Source organism: Triticum aestivum, chromosome 4A, assembly GCF_018294505.1.
Source record: "Triticum aestivum cultivar Chinese Spring chromosome 4A, IWGSC CS RefSeq v2.1, whole genome shotgun sequence".
Lineage (NCBI taxonomy): Eukaryota > Viridiplantae > Streptophyta > Magnoliopsida > Poales > Poaceae > Triticum > Triticum aestivum.
Genome location: NC_057803.1, coordinates 588,978,854 through 589,004,797, shown reverse-complemented (window position 1 = coordinate 589,004,797; position 25,944 = coordinate 588,978,854). Strand labels below are relative to the sequence as shown.

Below are 25,944 nucleotides of genomic sequence, written 5' to 3'. Positions count from 1 at the left end.
TAGAGGTTAATCATAAGTGAGATGCTTGTCCAAGTAAGGGCAGCACCCAAGCACCGGTCCACCCACATACCAAATTATCAAAGTACCGAACGCGAATCATATGAACGTGATGAAACCTAGCTTGACGATATTCCCATGTGTCCTCAGGAGCGCTTTACATCATATAAGAGTTTGTCCAGGCCTGTCCTTTGCTACAAAAAGGATTGGGCCACCTTGATGCACTTTATTTACTTTTGTTACGTGTTGCTCGTTACCAATTATCTTATCACAAAACTATCTGTTACCTATAATTTCAGTGCTTGCAGAGAATACCTTGCTGAAAACTGCTTATCATTTCCTTCTGCTCCTCATTGGGTTCGACACTCTTAATTATCTAAAGGACTATGATAGATCCCCTATACTTGTGGGTCATCAAAAACATTCTGGTGCGTTGCATGGAACATCAAGATGCATTTGTATGAGTAGTTTATCTTGTGAGAGAAAATGATGAACGAGGGAAGGCCTTATTGGCAAATGTGGAGAGTGGTGTAGGTTTCTTTTTGCAAAATTGCCATAGTTTTTAATGTAGGGTAGGAACCCTATCGCCCGATCTTTCATGAAAGGAGCGGAATCCCGTGAAGAACACGAAGAACACAAAGGGGAAAACGAGAGAAAACACTCAAACCAACATGAATAGATCACACATGTGCTAGATCCTCGAATACATAAAGTAAGATACATGATCCACGAGCAACTAGGGACGATACAAAGGGTAGCCGGTTCTTCTCCGTGAGGAGGTCTTGAATCAACAAGGGGATCTTCCCGTAAAGGGGTCTTGAATCCAAGGTGGATCTTCTCCGAAGAGGGGCCGCGGTCTCTCTCAAGGAGTAGATCCGAATATGGATGAGCGTAGCTCTATCTCTCAAATGAGCTATCACAATGCTAATCTTAGAAAGGAGGTGGAGGTGGTCTATTTATAGTCTTAGCCATGAAGGGGTAAGTAGGAGAGGGGTACAAGGCCAAAGGCCCGCGGCTGCACACAGGCAGGTACCGGACGACCGGTGGGGGTCGGACGTCCGGTGGCTCAGGACGGACCGGACGTCCGGCGCGCGTAGGACATCCGCTAATTCTTGTCGGGACAGGTGGCACCGGATTTCTGGTAAGCGTCGGACGTCCGACGCCTGGGACTTGTCGGACGTCCGGTGTTGTCGGTCGTCCGGCGGCTGTAGAGGGTCGGACGTCCGGTGGCTTCTGGTCGTCTGGTCGCTGAAGACTCTGCAGCCCCTTCTTCTTCCGTCTTCTCTTCCAGGCTTCCCTCGCGGATGGTGTAGGTGTTCCTTGGCGCTTGCACTCCTCCTCGTCATCCGTGAAGTTCTGACAATACCTATGCATGCACACGAGAGGGGTGTCAAGTAGTATACCATCCTCAAAGGGGTCAAGTGAACACATGTAAAGGGGAAGGTTCACCTTTAGGTATGAGAAGTAGATGTCGCATGTGTCACTTGCCAAATGGACTCTTGACATGGTGATGCCCGTAGGATGCTCCACATCATCTCCCCTCCCTTGGGAAAGATCCGACCTCGGATCGAAATCCAAATCACCATGGGAAAGAGATGGCGTCGCCGTGTAGGAGTGGTCGATCACCAAGTTCTCGTCATCTTGAAGCTCGAAATGGGCGCTCTCCAATGTCATACCGTCTCGTGATTCCTTCAAAAGGAGCAAGGATAACAAACACTTGGAAAAACAAATGCGGTTAGTGTTAGTGCAAAACCAAGCATTCAAGAGGTGATTCACCCAACAAGTGTTGTCATCAAGCGTAGCATATGGTGTTACAAAGCATTGTGACATGGCATGTAAGCACATAAATTGAGCATAAAGAAGGACATCATGGAAACAAGCATGTAAATGTGAGGTATTGATGCAAATATGTTGGACAAGTGAAGAAGCATCTACCTCAAGTTCATAGCAAGCATTCACAAATTGCTCAATGAAAGGTCTATGGTAGGTATAGGACTCATTCACAACACCAAATAAAATGAAGTGTCTAAACACATGTGTCAAGTGCAAGACAATCCAATCATAATGTGCATTGGGTGTAGTGAATATCGTGTGGCACTCAACACAATAGAAAGAGCAATTGTTCATCATGTATGAGGCAATCAAGTCAAGCATAGTAATCAAGTCGTGCAAGCTAGTAGTGTGAAGATGCAACATACTAGAGGAAATCATGGCAATGATGTCATGTGAGCAAATAATAGACATAGACAATGCACATGGCATATCGCAAGCACGAACACAAAGCAAAATGGAAGTATCATCATAGGCATGGGGCACAAAGCAAACATGGCAATAACAAGCAATGTCTCCACCAAGTTTGCAAATACACATACAAGTATGAGAATCAATTATCATGTGTAATGCAAAGCATGGGTCACGAATGCATGGCAAAAGCATAGTAATGAGCATATCATGCAAAGTGATCATGGCAAGATGGGCATAGAATATGTAGTGGACAATAACCCATAGCCAAGTGAGGGTCATGTAGAAGAAATGTGCGAAGTCTTCGCGTGAAGAGAGGGGTGGAAAGGCAATCCATGGGATCCCAAGTCATCGTTGCTCTCTAGAGATCGTTTTATCAACTCGTGGGATTGCGAGGTTGACAAGAATTCATGGGTACCTACACAATGAAGGAAATATGCCCTAGAGGCAATAATAAAGTTATTATTTATTTCCTTATATCATGATAAATGTTTATTATTCATGCTAGAATTGTATTAACCGGAAACATAATACATGTGTGAATACATAGACAAACAGAGTGTCACTAGTATGCCTCTACTTGACTAGCTCGTTAATCAAAGATGGTTATGTTTCCTAACCATGAACAAGGAGTTGTTATTTGATTAACGGGATCACATCATTAGGTGAATGATCTGATTGACATGACCCATTCCATTAGCTTAGCACCCAATCGTTTAGTATGTTGCTATTGCTTTCTTCATGACTTATACATGTTCCTATGACTATGAGATTATGCAACTCCCGTTTGCCGGAGGAACACTTTGTGTGCTACCAAACGTCACAACGTAAATGGGTGATTATAAAGGTGCTCTACAGGTGTCTCCAAAGGTACATGTTGGGTTGGCGTATTTCGAGATTAGGATTTGTCACTCCGATTGTCGGAGAGGTATCTCTAGGCCCTCTTGGTAATACACATCACATAAGCCTTGCAAGCATTGCAACTAATGAGTTAGTTGTGAGATGATGTATTACGGAACGAGTAAAGAGACTTGCCGGTAATGAGATTGAACTAGGTATTGAGATACCGACGATCGAATCTCGGGCAAGTAACATACCAATGACAAAGGGAACAACGTATGTTGTTATGCGGTCTGACCGATAAAGATCTTCGTAGAATATGTGGGAGCAAATATGAGCATCCAGGTTCCGCTATTGGTTATTGACTGGAGACGTGTCTCGGTCATGTCTACATTGTTCTCGAACCAGTAGGGTCCGCACGCTTAAGGTTTCGATGACAGTTATATTATGAGTTTATGAGTTTTGATGTACCGAAGTTAGTTCGGAGTCCCGGATGTGACCACGGACATGACGAGGAGTCTCGAAATGGTCGAGACATAAAGATTGATATATTGGACGGCTATATTCGGACACCGGAAGTGTTCCGGGTGATTTCGGAGAAAACCGGAGAGCCGGAGGGTTACCAGAACCCCCCCCCCCCCGGGAGAAGTAATGGGCCATATGGGCCTTAGTGGAGAGAGAGAGGGGCAGCCAAAGGTGGGCCGCGCGCCTCCTCCCCCTGGTCCGAATTGGACTAGGAGAGGGGGGCGGCGCCCCCCTTTCCCTCTCCCTCCCCACTTCTTTCCCCCTCCTAGTAGGAGTCCTACTCCTACTAGGAGGAGGACTCCTCCTTGGCGCGCCATTGAGGCCGGCCGGCCTACCCCCCTTAGATCCTTTATATACGGAGGCAAGAGGCACCCCTTGACACACAAGTTGATCCACGTGATCATATTCTTAGCCGTGTGCGGTGCCCCCTTCCACCATAGTCCTCGATAATATTGTAGTGGTGCTTAGGCGAAGCCCTGCGACGGTAGTACATCAAGATCGTCACCACGCCGTCGTGCTGACGGAACTCTTCCCCGACACTTTGCTGGATCGGAGTTCGGGGATCGTCATCGAGCTGAACGTGTGCTAGAACTCGGAGGTGCCGTAGTTTCGGTGCTTGATCGGTCGGGCCGTGGAGACATACGACTACATCAACCAAACGCTTCCGTTGTCGATCTACAAGGGTACGTAGATCACACTCCCCCCTCTCATTGCTATGCATCACCATGATCTTGCGTGTGCGTAGGAAAATTTTGAAATTACTACGTTCCCCAACAGTGGCATCCGAGCCTAGGTTTTATGTGTTGATGTTATATGCACGAGTAGAGCACAAGTGAGTTGTGGGCAATATAAGTCATACTGCTTACCAACATGTCATACTTTGGTTCGGCGGTATTGTTGGACGAAGCGGCCCGGACCGACATTACGCGTACGCTTACGCGAGACCGGTTCTTCCGACGTGCTTTGCACAAAGGTGGCTAGCGGGTGACAGTTTCTCCAACTTTAGTTGAACCAAGTGTGGCTACGCCCGGTCCTTGCGAAGGTTAAAACAGCACCAACTTGACAAACTATCGTTGTGGTTTTGATGCGTAGGTAAGATTGGTTCTTGCTTAAGCCCGTAGCAGCCACGTAAAACTTGCAACAACAAAGTAGAGGACGTCTAACTTGTTTTTGCAGGGCATGTTGTGATGTGATATGGTCAAGACATGATGCTAAATTTTATTGTATGAGATGATCATGTTTTGTAACCGAGTTATCGGCAACTGGCAGGAGCCATATGGTTGTCGCTTTATTGTATGCAATGCAATCGCGCTGTAATGCTTTACTTTATCACTAAGCGGTAGCGATAGTCGTGGAAGCATAAGATTGGCGAGACGACAACGATGCTACGATGGAGATCAAGGTGTCGCGCCGGTGACGATGGTGATCATGACGGTGCTTCGAAGATGGAGATCACAAGCACAAGATGATGGTGGCCATATCATATCACTTATATTGATTGCATGTGATGTTTATCTTTTATGCATCTTATCTTGCTTTGATTGACGGTAGCATTATAAGATGATCTCTCACTAATTATCAAGAAGTGTTCTCCCTGAGTATGCACCGTTGCGAAAGTTCTTCGTGCTGAGACACCACGTGATGATCGGGTGTGATAGGCTCTACGTTCAAATACAACGGGTGCAAAACAGTTGCACACGCAGAATACTCAGGTTATACTTGACGAGCCAAGCATATACAGATATGGCCTCGGAACACGGAGACCGAAAGGTCGAGCGTGAATCATATAGTAGATATGATCAACATAGCGATGTTCACCAATGAAACTACTCCATCTCACGTGATGATCGGACATGGTTTAGTTGATTTGGATCACGTAATCACTTAGAGGATTAGAGGGATGTCTATCTAAGTGGGAGTTCTTAAGTAATATGATTAATTGAACTTAAATTTATCATGAACTTAGTCCTGGTAGTATTTTGCAAATTATGTTGTAGATCAATAGCTCGCGTTGTTGCTTCCCTGTGTTTATTTTGATATGTTCCTAGAGAAAATTGTGTTGAAAGATGTTAGTAGCAATGATGCGGATTGGATCCGTGATCTGAGGTTTATCCTCATTGCTGCACAGAAGAATTATGTCCTTGATGCACCGCTAGGTGACGGACCTATTGCAGGAGCAGATGCAGACGTTATGAACATTTGGCTAGCTCAATATGATGACTACTTGATAGTTTAGTGCACCATGCTTAATGGCTTAGAATCGGGACTTCAAAGACGTTTTGAACGTCATGGAGCATATGAGATGTTCCAGGAGTTGAAGTTAATATTTCAAGCAAATACCCGAGTTGAGAGATATGAAGTCTCCAACAAGTTCTATAGCTAAAAGATGGAGGAGAATCGCTCAACTAGTGAGCATGTGCTCAGATTGTCTGAGTACTACAATCGCTTGAATCAAGTGGGAGTTAATCTTCCAGATAAGATAGTGATTGACAGAATTCTCTAGTCACCATCACCAAGTTAGTAGAACTTCGTGATGAACTATGATATGCAAGGGATAACGGAAACGATTCCCAAGCTCTTCGTAATGCGGAAATTGACGAAGGTAGAAATCGAGAAAAAACATCAAGTGTTGATGGTAGACAAGACCACTAGTTTCAAGAAAAGGGCAGAGGGAAGAAGGGGAACTTCAAGAAGAACAGCAAGCAAGTTGCTGCTCAAGTGAAGAAGCCCAAGTCTGGTCCTAAGCCTGAGACTAAGTGTTTCTACTGCAAAGGGACTGGTCACTGGAAGCGGAACTACCCCAAGTGATTGGCAGATAAGAAGGATGGCAAAGTGAACATAAGTATATTTGATATACATGTTATTGATGTGTACTTTACTAGTGTTTATAGCAACCCCTCAGTATTTGATACTAGTTCAGTTGCTAAGATTAGTAACTCGAAACGGGAGTTGCAGAATAAACAGAGACTAGTTAAGGGTGAAGTGACGATGTGTGTTGGAAGTGGTTCCAAGATTGATATGATCATCATCGCACACTCCCTATACTTTCGGGATTAGTGTTGAACCTGAATAAGTGTTATTTGGTGTTTGCGTTGAGCATGAATATGATTTGATCATGTTTATTGTAATACGGTTATTCATTTAAGTAAGAGAATAAATTGTTGTTCTGTTTACATGAATAAAACCTTATATGGTTACACACCCAATGAAAATAGTTCGTTGGATCTCGATCGTAGTGATACACATAATCATAATATTGAAACCAAAAGATGCAAAGTTAATAATGATAGTGCAACTTATTTGTGGCACTGCCGTTTAGGTCATATTGGTGTAAAGCGCATGAAGAAACTCCATGCTAATGGGTTTTTGAAATCACTTGATTATGAATCAGTTGATGCTTGCGAACCATGCCTCATGGGCAAGATGACTAAAACCCCGTTCTCCGGAACTATGGAGCGAGCAACTGACTTATTGGAAATAATACATACTGATGTATGAGATCCGATGAGTGTTAAGGCTCGTGGCGGGTATCATTATTTTCTGACCTTCACAGATGATTTGAGCAGATATGGGTATATCTACTTAATGAAACACAAGTCTGAAATATTTGAAAAGTTCAAAGAATTTTAGAGTGAAGTGGAGAATCATCATAACAAGAAAATAAAAGTTTCTACGATATGATCGCAGAGACAAATATTTGAGTTACGAGTTTGGTCTTCAATTAAAACATTGTGGAATAGTTTCACAAACTCATGCCACCTGGAACACCACAGCATAATGGTGTGTCCGATCGTCATAATCGTACTTTATTGGATATAGTGCAATCTATGATGTCTCTTACCAATCTACCACTATCGTTTTGAGGTTATGCATTAGAGACAGCTGCATTCACGTTTAAAAGGGCACCATCTAAGTCCGTTGAGACGACACAATCTGAACTGTGGTTTGGCAAGAAACCAAAGTTGTCGTTTCTTAAAGTTTTGGGTTGTGATGCTTATGTGAAAAAGTTTCATCCTGATAAGCTCAAACCCAAATCGGAGAAATATGTCTTCATAGGATACCCAAAGAAGACTGTTGGGTACACCTTCTATCACAGATCCGAAGGCAAGACATTCGTTGCTAAGAATGGATCCTTTCTAGAGAAGGAGTTTCTCTCGAAAGAAGTGAGTGGGAGGAAAGTAGAAAACTTGATAAGGTAATTGTACCTTCTCCCTTATTGGAAAGTAGTTCATCACAGAAATCTGTTCTTGTGACTACTACACCAATTAGTGAGGAAGCTAATGATGATGATCATGTAACTTCATATCAAGTTACTACCGAATCTCGTAGGTAAACCAGAGTGAGATCCGCACCAGAGTGGTACGGTAATCCTGTTCTGGAAGTCATGTTACTAGACCATGACGAACTTGAGAACTATGAGGAAGCGATGATGAGCCCAGATTCCGCGAAATGGTTTGAGGCCATGAAATCTGAGATATGATCCATGTATGAGAACAAAGTATGGACTTTGATGGATTTTCCCGATGATCGGCAAGCCATAGAAAATAAATGGATCTTCAAGAGGAAGACGGACGCTGATAGTAGTGTTACTATCTACAAAGCTAGACTTGTCAAAAAGTTTTTTTTGACAAAGTTCAAGGTGTTGACTACGATGAAATTTTCTCACTCGTAGCGATGCTTAAGTCTGTCCAAATCATGTTAGCAATTGCTGCATTTTTATGAAATCTGGCAAATGGATAAACAAAACTGCATTCCTTAATGGATCTATTAAAGAAGAGTTGTATATGATACAACCATTTGTCAATCCTAAAGGTGCTAACAAAATGTGCAAGCTCCAGCGATCCATCTATGGACTGGTGCAAGCATCTCGGAGTTGTAATATGCGCTTTGATGAGATGATCAAAGCATATAGTTTTATACAGACTTGCGGTGAAGCCTGTATTTACAAGAAAGTGAGTGGGAGCACTACAACATTTCTGATAAGTATATGTGAATGACATATTGTTGATCGAAAATAATGTAGAATTATTCTGCAAAGCATAAAGGAGTATTTCGAAAGAAGTTTTTCAAAGAAAGACCTCAGTGAAGCTGCTTACATATTAAGCATCAAGATCTATAGAGATAGATCAAGATGCTTGATAAGTTTTTTTTTCAATGAGTACATACCTTGACAATATTTTGAAGTAGTTCAAAAATTGGAACAGTCAAAGAAAGAGTTCTTGGCTGTGTTACAAGGTGTGAAATTGAGTAAGACTCAAAGCCCGACCACGGCAGAAGATAGAAAGAGAATGAAAGTCATTCCCTATGCCTCAGCCATAGGTTCTATAAAGTATGCCATGCTGTGTACCAGATCTATTGTATACCCTACACTGTGTTAAGCAAGGGAGTACAATAGTGATCTAAGAGTAGATCACTGGACAACGGTCAAAATTATCCTTAGTGGAATAAGGAAATATTTCTCAATTATGGAGGTGACAAAAAGGTTCGTCGTAAAAAGTTACATCGATGCAAGTTTTGACACAGATCTGGATGACTCTAAGTCTCGATCTAGATACATATTGAAAGTGGGAGCAATTAGCTAGAGTAGCTCCGTGTAAAGCATTGTAGACATAGAATTTGCAAAATACTTACGGATCTGAATGTGACAGACCCGTTGACTAAAATTATCTCAGAAGCAAAACATGATCACACCTTAGTACTCTTTGGGTGTTAATCACATAGCGATGTGAACTAGATTACTGACTCTAGTAAACCCTTTGGGTGTTGATCACATATCGATGTGAACTATGGGTGTTAATCACATGGTGATGTGAACTATTACTGTGTAATCTAGATTATTGACTCTAGTGCAAGTGGGAGACTGAAGGAAATATGCCCTAGAGGCAATAATAAAGTTATTATTTATTTCCTTATATCATGATAAATGTTTATTATTCATGCTAGAATTGTATTAACCGGAAACATAATACATGTGTGAATACATAGACAAACAGAGTGTCACTAGTATGCCTCTACTTGACTAGATCGTTAATCAAAGATGGTTATGTTTCCTAACCATGAACAAGGAGTTGTTATTTGATTAACGGGATCACATCATTAGGTGAATGATCTGATTGACATGACCCATTCCATTAGCTTAGCACCCGATCGTTTAGCATGTTGCTATTGCTTTCTTCATGACTTATACATGTTCCTATGACTATGAGATTATGCAACTCCCGTTTGCCGGAGGAACACTTTGTGTGCTACCAAACGTCACAACGTAAATGGGTGATTATAAAGGTGCTCTACAGGTGTCTCCAAAGGTACATGTTGGGTTGGCGTATTTCGAGATTAGGATTTGTCACTCCGATTGTCGGAGAGGTATCTCTGGGCCCTCTCGGTAATACACATCACATAAGCCTTGCAAGCATTGCAACTAATGAGTTAGTTGTCAGATGATGTATTACGGAACGAGTAAAGAGACTTGCCGGTAACGAGATTGAACTAGGTATTGAGATACCGACGGTCGAATCTCGGGCAAGTAACATACCGATGACAAAGGGAACAACGTATGTTGTTATGCGGTCTGACCGATAAAGATCTTCGTAGAATATGTGGGAGACAATATGAGCATCCAGGTTCCGCTATTGGTTATTGACTGGAGACGTGTCTCGGTCATGTCTACATTGTTCTCGAACCCGTAGGGTCCGCACGCTTAAGGTTTCGATGACAGTTATATTATGAGTTTATGAGTTTTGATGTACCGAAGTTAGTTCTGAGTCCCGGATGTGATCACGGACATGACGAGGAGTCTCGAAATGGTCGAGACATAAAGATTGATATATTGGACGGCTATATTCGGACGCCGGAAGTGTTCCGGGTGATTTCGGAGAAAACCGAAGAGCCGGAGGGTTACCGGAACCCCCCGGGAGAAGTAATGGGCCATATGGGCCTTAGTGGAGAGAGAGGGGCAGCCAAAGGTGGGCCGCGCGCCTCCTCCCCCCTGGTCCGAATTGGACTAGGAGAGGGGGGGCGGCGCCCCCCTTTCCCTCTCCCTCCCCACTTCTTTCCCCCTCCTAGTAGGAGTCCTACTCCTACTAGGAGGAGGACTCCTCCTTGGCGCGCCATAGAGGCCGGCCGGCCTCCCCCCCTTGGATCCTTTATATACGGAGGCAAGAGGCACCCCTTGACACACAAGTTGATCCACGTGATCATATTCTTAGCCGTGTGCGGTGCCCCCTTCCACCATAGTCCTCGATACTATTGTAGCGGTGCTTAGGCGAAGCCCTGCGACGGTAGTACATCAAGATCGTCACCACGCCGTCGTGCTGACGGAACTCTTCCCCGACACTTTGCTGGATCGGAGTCCGGGGATCGTCATCGAGCTGAACGTGTGCTAGAACTCGGAGGTGTCGTAGTTTCGGTGCTTGATCAGTCGGGCCGTGGAGACGTACGACTACATCAACCAAACGCTTCCGTTGTCGATCTACAAGGGTACGTAGATCACATTCTCCCCTTCTCGTTGCTATGCATCACCATGATCTTGCGTGTGCGTAGGAAAATTTTGAAATTACTACGTTCCCCAACACACAAAAGAGACACAAACCGAAGAAATTGTGTGTGTGGTAAATGTACACATCATCCATCATGATGTGTATGTGCACGTGAAAGTTAGCACAAGATAAGCCTTGCTCAAAGAAATTTGATGCATGGTATAAGAACATATCATCCATCATAAAAGAATAGTTATTGTGTATAACACGATGGGAATGCAAATTGAGCATACAAATATATGGCACATCAATATCATGTTTATTCATGGGGAGCATATTGTGCACATAAGTATGAGGATCATGCAATGGATGTGAGTGATCAAAATCTCCTAAAATGTATGAGGAAACTATGGGGGTCTCCTCATGAGCAATATTGGAAACATCATATGGAGAAAATGGGCAACACCCAAAACAATGCATATCCGAAGCTAGGTGGTCATGGCATGGCATATGAGATAAATGATGCAAAGGAAGCATATCAATATCATCACAAGAAAAACAAATGCCGATAACCATGGGCTTGTCATCTATGCCATATGTGCAAATTGGGTTCATTTTTATAGCATATGCATAGTCACTATGAAGAGATTGCAAATATGACATATGATTGATCTCATGCATAGCATATGACAAGTCAAGCGGATTGGCAAACATGATGTGTCCGAGAGAATTAGCACAAGAAATCCTATGTAACATGGCATCACAACTAAGAGACTCCACATGGCAATCATCATACTCATCATAAATGGGTAAATCAACGCATGGGGAAGTCATACTAGCATGAAGCATGTCAATAGGGGGATCAACATCATGCAAGCAATCAATGTCAAGAATGTCCACTAGTGGGACTAGAGCATCACCGTCACCTATGTTACCTTTGTCATTCCACTCACGTGGCGTAGGTGAGGTGGGAAAGACCGAATGATGGTCATCTTCATCTTGATGGAACCATGTGGGGGGTGCATCATATTCCACCATGGCCATCGTTTTGTCCAAAGGTAGGACGAAGTCGTCGAGAATCGGCGCGTCATCATATAAGGGACCTAGCACCAAATGAGAAGACACAATAGAGGTAGAGGTCAAGTCGTTAGTGTTGAAAGTGGCCTCGCATGACCTATCAACTATCTCACTCTCTCTATGTGGTGGTTCACTCACTCCCTCCAAATAGGTGCACTCAAACTCACATATGGTGGAGTCACTCATCTCACTCAAGTGGTGGGGGTTGTGGCTCTCCTCACATGGGAATTGTGGCAACACATATATGGGGCTAGTGGTAAAGTCACTCTCACTCTCAATATGGTGGCACAAGTCACTCAAGTCATCATACGTCGCTGTGGTCGAAGGGAAAATCCCATGCTCAACCATCTCGTTGTTGTCACCGTGTATGAAGGGCGAAGATGGCACATCATCACTCTCGCCTCCTAAGATGGAAGCATCATCCTTGCTCGCCACCTTGTCGCTCGCCTCCAAAGCTTGGTCCTTGAGCGTCTCCGTAGTCGTACTCGTCATCGCACCGTCTTGAAAAAGAGTCATGGAGGACTCGGCATCATCAATGCCACAAAGAGGAATGTCGGTGAAGTCGACCTTGGGAGCATCGTCTTAGAGCTCGTCGGGCTTGGACATCTTGGTGGTACTATCCTCATGCTCGTTCTCATGGAGCTTGGTCGTCGCGAAGTGAGCTTGGGGTCGAGAAGCCTTGGCCTTCATGAGTTCTTGTTCCGCCTTGAGAGCACCAATGTAGTTGTCGTTGAGGGACTTGTAGTTCTCGAGGAAGATCGTCTTGGAGATGTCGTTGTGCAATCCCATCATGAAGTGGAACTTCATCGAAATGGGGTCGTCCACGCCGGCTCGTCGCAAGGCAATCTTCATCTCCTTGAAGTAATCATCGATGGACTTGGATCCTTGGATGGTGTTCTCCAATTGGCGTTGAAGTTGTTCTGTGTAGGTTGGAGGCACAAACTCTCGCCGCAAAGCTCTGTTCATCTTGGGCCAACTCATGTCGTAGCTCTCCGAAGGTGTGTGAAGCCACCATGTGGACGCGTAGTCGTGGAAGTTCCTTGTGGCGCACTTCACTTGATCTTCGGGAGGGACTTGATGTAGCATGAGGTAGTCGTCCATCAAACGCTCCCACTCAAGATACTCCTAGGGTTCTTGAGTCCCATAGAAAGGAATCGTGTGGTCGATGTCGAGGTCGTAGTAGCTCGTGGAAGTCGCGGACTTGAGCTTGGGGAGCTTCTCTTGAGCGTAGTCTTGAGGTGCTTGTTGGCGAAGATGCCATATATTCGAAGGCGAAGATGCCTTGAAGTCGCTTGGCGAAGATGCCAAAGTGGTTGGTGTAGCCGTAGCTCCGTCTTGGTGGTGCTTGTCTCGCGGTCTTCTCTTGTGGTCATGAAGTTTGGACTTGGCGTGAAGTAGGGCTTGTTGCGACTTGCAGGTAGGCGCATCTCGAGCATCTTCATGACGATGTTGTCGTTGTCGTGCTTGAGCTCGATGTAGATGTCGTTCGTCGTTGTCGTGCACATGTTGCTTGGAGGTGACTTGCCCTTCATGACGAGGTGGATCACAAACATGATGGTGGTCGCCATGGAGATGTGGACGTGGACGACTTGCGCTTGCATCATTTTTGCGCTCCGAAGACTTGTGACTTGAACGTCACCGCCTTGAGGATGATGAAGGGGAAGAACGGTTGATCAACAAGGTCCGAATCTCCTCCATCCTTGCATCTTGCTCCTCCTTTTGTGTGGAAAGCTTGTTGTTGATGTAGTTGTACACGCTGTCGTTGTTGTGGAAGACCGGAGATGAAATGCCTTGCCTATCCATCACAAGATTCGAGCCAATATGAGTGGAGAAAGAGAAGAACGAATACCAAATGTACCTTGACCGAAGTTAAAAGTGGATCAATGATCACTCCAATGTGGACAAGGAAATAGCACAATTGGTACCAATTCTTGTTGGTTTCTCACACCTACACAAATAAGGCTTATGGTGGAGCTCGGTGAGGATAGTGGCACAAAAATTTGATGTAAAATGTTAGCAAGAGTCAATAATGTTGAAAGAGATTCATAAATTCGCAAGTGAAACAAGTAGACCAATAGCAATATGGATGGCACACGGAAACGCACACACAGATAGATAAATGGGGTCGTGAAACCAAGGGTGAGCACAAAATGTGGAATCCATGGAAAACGCTCGTGTTGCACAACGCTAGCACGATTGCTCTATAGGCGGATACGACACTTGTGCACAACCTATAAGATGCGAAATGTATAACTTTCTATCCCAAGTATGCTATGTATGTATGATTCCCGGTGTTTGATCCAAAATGATCAGATATGACAATCTTATGCAATGTGGTGGATGCTATGGCTATTGCTTACAAGCTTCTTTGCTCTTTCTCTTTTGCTTAAAAGCTTATTCTTCTTTTTTTTGTATATGGCCACTTTGCGAAATGCACAAACCAAGGTAGCAATTGTATATATGCGGGAACAAACTTGAGGCACATGAGATGATATGATACCAATATGATATGGTACGTATGCAATGTATGGTGTAGATCACTAATGTGCACAAGTAACATTGCCGGCAATACTCAAATGGCTAGTCTCGATAGGCAAGTAACGCAAAATGGGCTAGGGGTTATCAATGCAATGGCAAGGGAATATACAATGGAGGGATACCACGATACCAAGATGATATGGAGGTTACCGTCCGTGTCGATGATGAGTGGCGGTGATCTTGATGGAGATACCAAGATGATGGAGACTCGTCCCTAAGTAGCTGAAACACCTTAGGAAACGGAAAACCACAACTCAAAATCTCAAGGACAAAAGTCAAATGGTGGTAGCGGAATGCGGTGGTGTTGCACTAGGCAATGCGGAAGTGGAGGTTATGGTGGTGTATTATACACGGTGTCGGAGTTGAAAGCACGGTCCCTAAGTAGCCTAAACACCTTAGGAAACACAACTCACACCACAAACAAAATTGGGTTAAGTTGAGGTGGCGGAAGTGTATAGTGGTCAAGCCTATGCGGAAGTGGTGGTGGTGGTTGATGAAGAAGCAACCGTCCCTAAATAGCCTAGACACCTTAGGAGACTCAAATCACTCCTCAAGCAACCACATATGCGCTGGGGATCAATATGGGTTAGGTTGTGGAAGGCTATGGTGGTGTAGCGGATGATATGGTGGAGGGCCTAGGCAAACTTGCCAAATTTCAGAAAATTTGATGGAGTCAAATGATGCTGGTGGTATTTTTGTGGAAAGGAGGATGTCAAGAGCTTTTCAAAGAGCTAAAGAACGTCAAAATCGGACTCCGGATGAATTAGTTATGGCCGAAACAAAATTTAAGCGAAGTTGATATCTACAAGTAGCGGACGTCCGGAAAAAAGGGATGTTCGGTCGCCGGACGTCCGGTCGGGTCGGAAATCCGCTGATTCTGCTCGGGTTAGGGGGTTCCGGTCGTCCGGTAAGGTCGGACGTCCGGTGGTTCCTGCGGCTCTGGACGTCCGGTAAAGGGCCGGTCGTCCAGTGTATCGGGGTCAACTCGAGATTCGAGATTCGGGATGCGATTTTGGGCGGAATTTGGGGATTTTGGGGTCAAAATTGATGAGATTTTGTGGATGAAAGATGGGGAAACTTGGGGAGATGCTAGATCCACTCGAAACCAAGCAAATCCATGGATCAAAATCAACAAAACATCATCAAACCAACAAATCACAAAAAAAATTGGGACTATTTTTGGTGGGGATTTTCGAATTTAGGACGAAATCAAGCAAAAGAAAGCTAGAAAATGGTGGGGGAGGCTCCGAAATCGTGACCAACGTGGCTCATGATACCAAGATGATGTAGGGTAGAAACTCTATCGCCCGATCTTTCACGAAAGGAGCGGAATCCCACGAAGAACACGAAGAACACAAAGGGGAAAACGAAAGAAAACACTCAAACCAACATGAATAGATCACACATGTGCTAGATCCTCGAATACATAAAGTAAGATACACGATCCATGATCAACTAGGGACGATACAAAGGGTAGCCGGTTCTTCTCCGTGAGGAGGTCTTGAATCCACAAGGGGATCTTCCCGTAAAGGGGTCTTGAATCCAAGGTGGATCTTTTCCGAAGAGGGGCCGCGGTCTCTCTCAAGGAGTAGATCCGAATATGGATGAGCGTAGCTCTATCTCTCAAATGAGCTATCACAACGCTAACCTTAGAAAGGAGGGGAGGTGGTCTATTTATAGTCTTAGCCACGAAGGGGTAAGTGGGAGAGGGGTACAAGGCCAAAGGCCCGCGGCTGCACACAGGCAGGTACCGGACGACCGGTGGGGGTCGGATGTCCGGTGGCTCGGGACGGACCGGACGTCCGGCACGCGTCGGACGTCTGCTGATTCTTCTTGGGACATGTGGCACCGGATTTCCGGTAAGCGTCGGACGTCCGGTGCCTGGGACTTGTCGGACGTCTGGTGTCGTCGGCCGTCCGACGGCTGTAGAGGGTTGGACGTCCGGTGGCTTCCGGTCGTCCGGTCGTTGAAGACTTTGCAGCTCCTTCTTCTTGCGTCTTCTCTTCTAGGCTTCCCTCGCGGATGGTGTAGGTGTTCCTTGGCGCTTGCACTCCTCCTCGTCATCCGTGAAGTTCCGACAATACCTATGCATGCACACGAAAGGGGTGTCAAGTAGTATACCATCCTCAAAGGGGTCAAGTGAACACGTGTAAAGGGGAAGATTCACCTTTAGGTATGAGAAGTAGATGTCGCACGTGTCACTTGCCAAATGGACTCTTGACATGGTGATGCCCGTAGGATGCTCCGCATCAGTTTTCTTCTTATCCATCAGATATAAATCGGACGGCCTATATTGCAGGGTGGCAGGCACACCATCATCACCAACTATATTTTTTTAAAGAGTAGAGACTAGCAAGATGCCCGTGCGTTGCACGGCACATCAAGATCTTGTGGGAGAAAAGGATAAATGAGGGAAGGCCTTATCTGCAAATGTGGAGAGGAGTGCGGGTAAATTGTCATAGTTTCCTTCCTATCCATTAGATATAGATCGGATAGAGGTGTGGGTATTTTTTGCAAAATTGCCATAGTTTCCTTCTTATCCACCAGATATAAATCGGACGGCCTATACTGCAGGATAGCAGGCACACCATCATCAACAACTCTGTTTTTTATAAGAGTAGAGAGTAGAGATAGAGATGGAGACTACTACTACCAATGTGCTGGCCCGTGCGTTGCAATGGATCAAAAGTAATAGAATAATACTTGTTCACGGGCTTAAAATATAAACACTCTAGTTTTGATATACATATATCAGTAAAAGTAAATCATGCTTCACTCAAAATATATTCTTCAGGCTGTTTTGATGGTTTGAAGATAACATGTTTAAAAAAAATTGGAGCTGTTTTTTTTACATTTTGTAGCGTGGCATGGCATCCGGTGCACCAAGCGTCTGATTTTTTTTAGTTTGGGTCGATGGCACACCCTGCGGCAAGATGCCTTGTGGGCTTCTTTTATAACTAGCAAGATGCTCGTGCATTGCAGGGAACATCAAGATGCATTTTTTTACAAAACACCTGTTGTCATTAATCCTTGCATGAGTAATCCCATGTGTAAAAACTAATGATATCTCAAGAATTTTATCAAAAAAATGGTATCTTTGGAACAAGTTTTCTCTACTACTGCTCCTTGCAGTGAGCGGTATGCAATGTATGTGTCAGCAGACATGACAACCTCTCCATGGAAGTTGAATCATGGCGACCATCACGTTTTTTGTTTCTACCACTGCCACACCCACACGCGATTCCCATGACGCCACTCCAACCCACGACACGATGTCCCTCGACGCGCGCCTCATCCCTCTCGGCCCCACCGCTCCTCTGCCTTTGTGTGCATGACATTCAGGCCAGCTGAACTGCGGCGACCATCAACTTTCTAGCACAACCACACCCGATTGGACGCGGTTTGCCTGCTCCGCTCCTGTGCTCCGATCCGTACTCCCGCGCCATCGAATTTTCATCCAACGACTGTGACACATTTCGTCCCGGGCATCAATCCTCAGCTTGAGTACTTCTGTACTACAGGTAGTACCCGCCGGTGTGGCCATCTACGCCTCATAATGCCTCGATGCCCAGCTGTGGCACCCTCGCCACGGCCACGCCTTCATATCGAACCAGTGAGTCGTGAACCATGCCACCACCATGAGAATGACATGTGGGCCAGCTGCATTTAAGGTCCGCATGTCATTGACTCATAGGCCGGTGCACTAAGCCACTGAAGCTCGATCCCGTGGGCCCCGAGAGGGAAATATAACTCCTGTGGCAGGCCTTGTGGTGCTCCCGCAGTACGAGCTCGTGCCAAACCCAAATCTCTACTCTCTGTATCTATATTTATATACTTATACTTACTCTTATAAAAAATAGAGTTGATGATGATGGTGTGCCTACCATCCTGCAATATAGGTCGTCCGATTTATATCTGACGGATAGGAAGGAAACTATGGCAATTTTGCAAAAAGATACCCACACCCCTCTCCACATTTGCAAATAAGGCCTTGCCTCGTTCATCCATATCTCCCACAACATAAACTACTCATACAAATGCATCTTGATTTTCCGTGCAACGCATGGGCATCTTGCTAGTTATGAATAAATAACACTGTATCAACAAGCCCCATCAGACACCAAATTTCTTGGCTTCCGTGCTACAGCTAGATCTTCCCCTCGTTTCTGTTTTCCAACCCGGCGGCGGGCAGGGTGCGGTTTGTCAAAAGTCGGTTTGATCAACGGTGGTCCCACATGAAAGTGAAACTAGCAAGCGATGTTAAATTATGCAATGACATGGATGGGCATCGTACCCAGGTAATTTCGTCCAAAATTTAAATGCTCAAACTCATCGCATGCGTGTAAAGCAGAAGAATCGTCTGGAATGCGCACATTTGTTCAAAGTGAATGGTGTCCGGCAGCACCGCGCGCCAAGTTTCCCTCCACTTTTTGAAATTTTTTGTCTACCATCGAAATATCTAACTCTCCCCTCCTCCTCACCCCTTTCTCTCCCCAACCACAAGCCACAGTTTCCCTGTTTCCTCCTTCCTTCCTTCCCAAGCTATAGCCGCTTCTCGCTCTCGCCGTCTCGCATCCGACTGCCACGGTAGCCATGGTCTTCTTCAATGACCTCTCCGGCGGTTCCTCCGACAACAGCGACTCTTCCACCGGCCTGGTATGCCTCTCTCCTCTCTCTCGGGTTATGATTTGGAATAAAGGATTTTAACCCGGCGGGCGATTTGAGGCATTTCTTCCTCTCGTAGCTCCCTAGGGGCACCAAAGCTCAAAAAAAATCTCCACCCGTGCCTTGTCGTTCTACGGCGGGCTGCTTAATCGGTTCACAACGTTGATTCAGCGATGGTGCTTCGACGGATCTGGTTAGTGGGGTTGCTTATTTTTCCTATCTCCGACGGTGCTCCAGCGACAACGGTGACCTGCAACGGGCCAAGATGGCAATGGATGCAAGGATCTCTTTGGACTGAGTTTTTTACTTTGTTTTTTCAGGTTTTTTGTGCAATTGTACGGGGCATGTGTGTTTCTGGGTCCTTTTGGTGAATTTCGTATGTACGTGCTCGGACTGTGATATTTGACACACATGTGCCATATAAACAAAACTGCCACACCTATATTTATTTCATTTTAAAGTATCATATGATCCCTCGTTCTTTGACCTTGCCTCTTCCCAAATGACCCCGCAGGCTCGCCTGAGAAACCTGCTTCTCCCGCATATCTCGGACGCTCACCCTCGAGAAAACTGCCACTTCTTCACGTCTACCACATGATTTCTCCTCAGGACAAAGTTACCATGATATTCGTATGCAAGTTATCAGGCCTGTGTTGCATAACTTACCGTGCTATTTACATAGAACGTATCGGGTACTATGCTTCAACAACTACACCCTTTCAAAGTTACCACTGTGTTTTGTACACAAGTTATAAGGTCTTCGATGTGTAAAATACCGTGGTACATCAACCTCCCCCCGGTCAAAGTTACCATGGGGGATTGTACATGAGTTACCGGGTCTACGGTTCGTATATTATCATGGTACTTGCACCTAAAAACCTGGGTGTGTTTCGGTAGCTTTTTCCATAGGTCAAAAATTACCATGATGTTTTTGCGTAACTTATCACACCTATAGCACGTGTGCCTCTCATGACACTAAACATTATGTGACTTTCCCGTGGCACCCCATGTGTTGTGTTCATCCAAGGGGCCCACGTGCGAGACAAGTGTATGTTTTTAACAACTTATATATTTTCCTTTGGTAAAAAAGTTACCATCATGTTTATATTGCAAGTTATCGGTTATGTGGTGCTTATATTATCATGTTATTTACACAAAAATTATTGGGGATGTTTTGAACAACTTTTTCCCGGGGCAAAAAGTTATCATGGTGATTCTAGGTAACCTATCAAGCCCGCAGTGCTTAAAATATCATGCTATTTACACAAAATTTATCAGGGATATGTTTCAGCAACAAATCCCCCCCCCCTTCACGGGTCAAAAACTTATTATGGTGTTTAGTTATCACAGTGCATATATTTTCATACTATTTACACATAAAAATGCCAGGGAAGGGAGGTATACTACCGTGCTATTTACATAGAAGATACCGGAGTATCTTTTCAAAAAAAAAAATCCCTACGGTCAAAGTTACCATGGTGCTTCTACCTTAGTTATCAGATGTGCGCTGCGTATATTACCATCTATTTACACATAAATTATTAGGTATCTTTTCACATTTGTTTTCCCCAATGGTTAAAGTTACCACGATGTTTGTATCTAAATTATTAGGTCTATGGCGTGAATGTTATCATGCTATTTACAGAAATTACCGGGGGGGCGGGCTTAACAAATTTATTCCCAATGATCAAAGTTACCATGATGCTTGAAATAAAAAGTTTTTCAGTGCGGCAAAAACATGTCAAAAACAGTTTCCTTTAGAATGTTCAACAATGAGTGTCATAGGTGAGGTGGTTAGCTCCCTTTGTTAATTACCTGTAGACCAGAGATCAAATCCTAGTCTAGGCATTATTTTTGCTGAAAATCGAGAAGGCATGTGGGGCCATAAATGACGATTACGAAAATTAGGAAGGCATGAGCGGGTGTGCCCGATAAAATCGGAGGAGGACGTGCGGGAAAGGAAAGAAATCGGAAGGTTTGGCAGTTTCGCAATCTGCCACACGGTTGCCATATACTCCCTTCGTCCGAAAATACTTGTCATCAAAATGAACAAAAGAGGATGTATACATATTTCGTGCTCTATATACTATTTTTGCAATATATATAAACACGTAGTTATTCCTAAAAAAACTAGCAGCACCGAAGCTCAAAAAAAAAGGAAAAAGAACTCCACCCGTGCTAATTGTCAAAAGAAAAAAACAAACTCCACCCGTGCCTCCGCTCTCTCTTCGTCCAGTGCAAAGAAAAAAAAAACTCCACACAATGCTCCGGCGCTCCACCTCCGTCTTCGGTGCTCCGACTCCGTCCGGCGACTCCTAGGCGCCCCCGCTCCGGTGCTCCACCTCCGCCTTCGCCTGCCTCAACGCCTTAGAGGATCTGCGAGAGGAGACGCCGCCAATGCCGAGCTAGGGTTTCGGCCCCTCCACCTGCGCCGCCGCCGTTGGTGACAAATCCGTCTGCTCCACCCCTCCCCGATCTACGGCTCCCGTCGTCCGCCTCCGCCTGCTCTCAATCGAGCCAGTCGCCGCCCCGGAGCTCCGCGTTTGCCGCCTCCGATATCCCCCGTCCGCGCCAACGGCGACGAACCCGAGCGGCCGCAACTCCTCCGTCCACTATCCCCCGAGCAGCCGCACCCCTCCCCAAGCTCTCAACAAGGTTTACCAGGTTAATTAGGCCCTCAACCACCTGGTTCTTGATTCATGGCCAAAGGGATGAGGGTTTACTACTGTATAAATAAATGGGGGGAAATTCGTGGGTAAATGACTTCCTTTTCCTGATTTCTGTGGTCGCTGTCCATCAGGTCGGAGCGCCCGCGAGAGCTGTACCATGTGGTGGCGGCATTACCCCCGCAACCACGTGGGCGATGACAAGACGCAGTTCGTTGCCGTCGCCACCGGTGGTTTCAGGCGCAGCATGGTTAGTTAACTTACTCACCCCTTCCTCGCATCAATCCACTTCCCCGCGAGAGCTCTCTCCTTGTGCACGCTAGGACAGGGACGAGGGTGTTGAAAATTGAAATGCCACTAAAACTATTACTCCGTCCGTCCCAAAATAAGTGTCTCAAGTTTGTACTATCTTTAGTACAAAGTTGTACTAAACTTGAGACACTTATTTTGGGACGGAGGGAGTACTAGTGAAATCATCCCCTTCCTGAGTAAAGGGCTGTGCTTTTTATTTGTTAGTATTACAGTATTTCATTCTTAACTATGCTGTGCAATACTTGGCCCTTCCTACAACATTGGCTTGCCATTGGAAGGAAAGAGGAAGACCTGGTAGATAAGATCGTTAATTGCTGGTAACTGTGCATTTGTTCCTCTTGGCGGACCAAACTTGTGGCACCACCTGTGCTTGCATTATGGGCGCAGCAGCAATGGGGGCGTGAAGATATGCCTGTATATTCTTTAGAAATGTAGCACCAAAAGGCTTTCTCTGTCTCACACCACCAGCGGCAGGCCCTCTTTTCCTACAAATAGGCTAAAATTGTACTAAACCCAACATAGTTAACTGTACATGCAAGTAACCAGGGGAGGGGGCACATACCTCGCCCCCAGCCGCTAAGCACATTCCATTTAAATCAGGCCAACCTTGCTAGATAAGATTGTCATTTGGTTCCCAGGCAAAAATTTTTTTTTATTAATCCCAGCCTTGCTGGGCTAGGCTTGACATTTGGAACTGCAAAGCTAATCTAGCTTTCAGTGTATTTTTCTTCAAAGAACTGTTTCAGAAAAAAGAATTCCTTTGAAAAATTGTTTCAGAACATATAAATGGGGCAGCAGGACAACAGTGTTGGTGGAAAGCTCTTACGGAGATAATTAGTGTATTAGCACACTGCTGGTCTACTATCGTTAGTACTAATTTGGTAACTAGTACTGTACTTTAGTACACTTCTGGCCAACTACCATCATTATGCTACTTCTGAATTATAATAAGGTAACTCATTCACTTAAGCACATTTTTTCCATAATGCGTGTTCCAAATATATCAATTTTTGTTTTGTTTGTTTGCAATGTCCTTCTGTATTTCCTGAAAATAGCACGAAACTTAACTTGTCACAGACAGTGAACCTTGTAACTCTAAGTTTATCTTCCTTGTTTTTAAATAGTGCATACCGTGGGAGGTTGCAAACCATTTGGGGAGCATGATCTCCGAGACCATCAAACTAGAAGCTCCTAATGGCATATTCCTTATTGGAGTGTGTAGAAAGACGGGTGAGCTAGTTCTTCGGGCTGGCTGGGATAAGTTTGTCGCAATGCATCACATAAAAGAAAATTATTCTTTTTGGTTTGTGTACCGTGGGAACTCTACCTTTAAGGTTCATATATTCAATTCTAACGGTCATGAGAAGGCTACTTCCTGTTCTAAACCACCTTCTGAGAGCTTTGGTGGTGTTCCACCTGCTGCAACTTGCGATCATCATGTGCTGAATGGTAAGATTGATTATAGTATTCTAAAGTCTAATACTACTTGTACCGTGCTTTTGTGGTCATTGTAACAATGTACTTGATGTGCAGAACAAGTACCGTCTGTTTCTGGAAATGTTCAGACCTCAACTGACTCTGGCTATAGCATGTTACCTGGCTGCCATCTAACCAAAGCACAAGATGAGAAAGTACGTGAACTAGCTTGTACCATGAGATCTCAAGTTCCCCTTTATGTGGCAGTCATGAACAAAAGCAATGTCAACTTGAAGGATTGCTCTGTTGTAAGTTGGATCTTTTCCCTAACCATTTCTTGGTTATGTTATTAATCCCACTAATAGGACCCATTCCTACTGCTACTGGTCAAGATTCCATCGTTGCAATAATGTCTTTTTATTTTGGGTTACCGCAGAACCTACCGTTAAAGCTTGTGGAACATTTCAAGGAGGACACATCTAAAGCTACTATTCAACTAGAAGCCCCTAATGACATGATATATGGTGTTGAAGCTTGCAAGCATGGTGATGATCAAATAGTCCTTCAATATGGGTGGAATAATCTTGTAGATGCTAATCGCATACAAGAGAATGACCTCCTTGTTTTTATAACCAAGGGTACCAAACGCCTTGAAGTTCGTATTCTTGGCACAAGTGTTCATCAGAGAACCTCTTCATGCTTTGACGTGGGAAATATTTCTAGTACTCAAGAAATTCGTGAAGATTCACTTGAAATAACTGATCCACCCCCTCATACAGACTACTATGTGAGTAGTTCTGATGATGATCACATTATGGAAGAAGGATACTATGTGAGTAGTTCTGATGATGATCACATTGCGGAAGAAGACTATGTGAGTAGTTCTGATGCTGATCACATTGTGGAAGAAGGCACTAGAAAATCAGGTAGGCGGCAGAAGCAGGCACCTAGTCGCTATGCAAAAGCTCAAAAGGTGGCTTCAACATCCTCCCCGTCTGCTGCTAAATCAGGTTATAGTGCTATATATACGAGTGCGTTTTCCTTTTATCAATTTCCAAATTGCTTCTGGTTATCCTATGCTTATCTTATGAGGGTTGTGCAAGCTTTTCAGGATATGAAGCTCACAAGCTGAATGAGCGAGCATCTGTGGAGTTTGGGATCAATTTGGAACCTCATAGCTCCACCAGCAATCTCGAGGGCCCTTCCCAGTATCCCTACGTTTTATCTGAAGGAAGGACAAGTCTAAGTAGTGTGGAGAAGGAGAAAGTTGAGGAGAAAGTTCAAGCAATTCAATCTGAACTTCCTATCTTTGTGGTAGTAATGACTAAAAGCCGGATTAATGCCGATCAATTGGTGAGTTCAATTACATACTCTTTGACCTATCGTTTGTAGATAGATTGCGTTAATTTGTCAAAGGAAATCTTGAGACCCACTTGTGCAATTACTACATTAATTACAAAACCCTGTGCATATACATAACCAATTAATTTCTCATCTAAAAATGCATCAAAGTCCATCTATTATTAATACGTAAACACCGACTGTACTGTACGTGTGAATCATTCATTCCACTCAAGTAGTAGACATTGATCTGACATTTTGATTTCTCATGTGACGATTGTGCATGTCTGATCAGGGCTTCCGCATGGAATACGGTGCAAGACATATTCCACACTTAGGCAGAAAAATGGATCTCATGCTTCAGGCAGAGGGAGGTACCGAGCAGCGCACCAGATTGGTGATAGATCAGAACGGAAAGAGGTGGATTCGTCGTGGCTGGCAGCAATTTGTCACCGAGAATAAAGTGCGGGAGGGGGATATCTGCCTCTTTGAACGGGGAGAGAGCACGAAAAAGCTCAGGATGACGGTCTATTTCATCCGCAAGTCAAGTCAGACATAGAGGTGTAGCTCAAGCCCTAATATGTCTATGTACTGGTAGTTAATACGTTGTCCGAATGGTTCTAACCGTGGTGCCCTGCCATGACATGACAGTGAGTTGGTGAGCTTGTTTCTAATCTGGGATGGATTGGAGTCTTGCCTGCCTCTAGTTAGTGGTATTGTGTCATGCTCAGATGCATATTGTTTGAGATTAGGAAGGATGTCTCCATCCAGGTGATATGAGAACCTTTTCTCCCATGAGATATGATGTAAACTGTAAACACCATTAATTATGTTACGTGTTGCCTACTTCA

At 44.6% G+C, this 25,944-nt stretch overlaps 1 protein-coding gene across 2 annotated transcripts; it reads left to right on the top strand.

Moving 5' to 3' along the window:
• Positions 1 to 21,569: 21,569 nt before the first annotated feature.
• Positions 21,570 to 25,944, top strand: LOC123087241 (B3 domain-containing protein LOC_Os12g40080). Of its 2 annotated transcripts, none has more exons than XM_044509200.1 (7): positions 21,570 to 22,013; positions 22,159 to 22,274; positions 23,461 to 23,785; positions 23,870 to 24,060; positions 24,189 to 24,762; positions 24,864 to 25,105; positions 25,389 to 25,944. In XM_044509200.1, exons 2-7 carry the CDS (start codon positions 22,185 to 22,187, stop codon positions 25,650 to 25,652), a joined length of 1,686 nt encoding a protein of 561 aa, XP_044365135.1. In that variant the 5' UTR covers positions 21,570 to 22,013; positions 22,159 to 22,184; the 3' UTR covers positions 25,653 to 25,944. The 2 variants fall into 2 exon arrangements, with proteins under 2 accessions (XP_044365135.1, XP_044365134.1); XM_044509199.1 differs by having other exon boundaries at positions 21,570 to 22,022.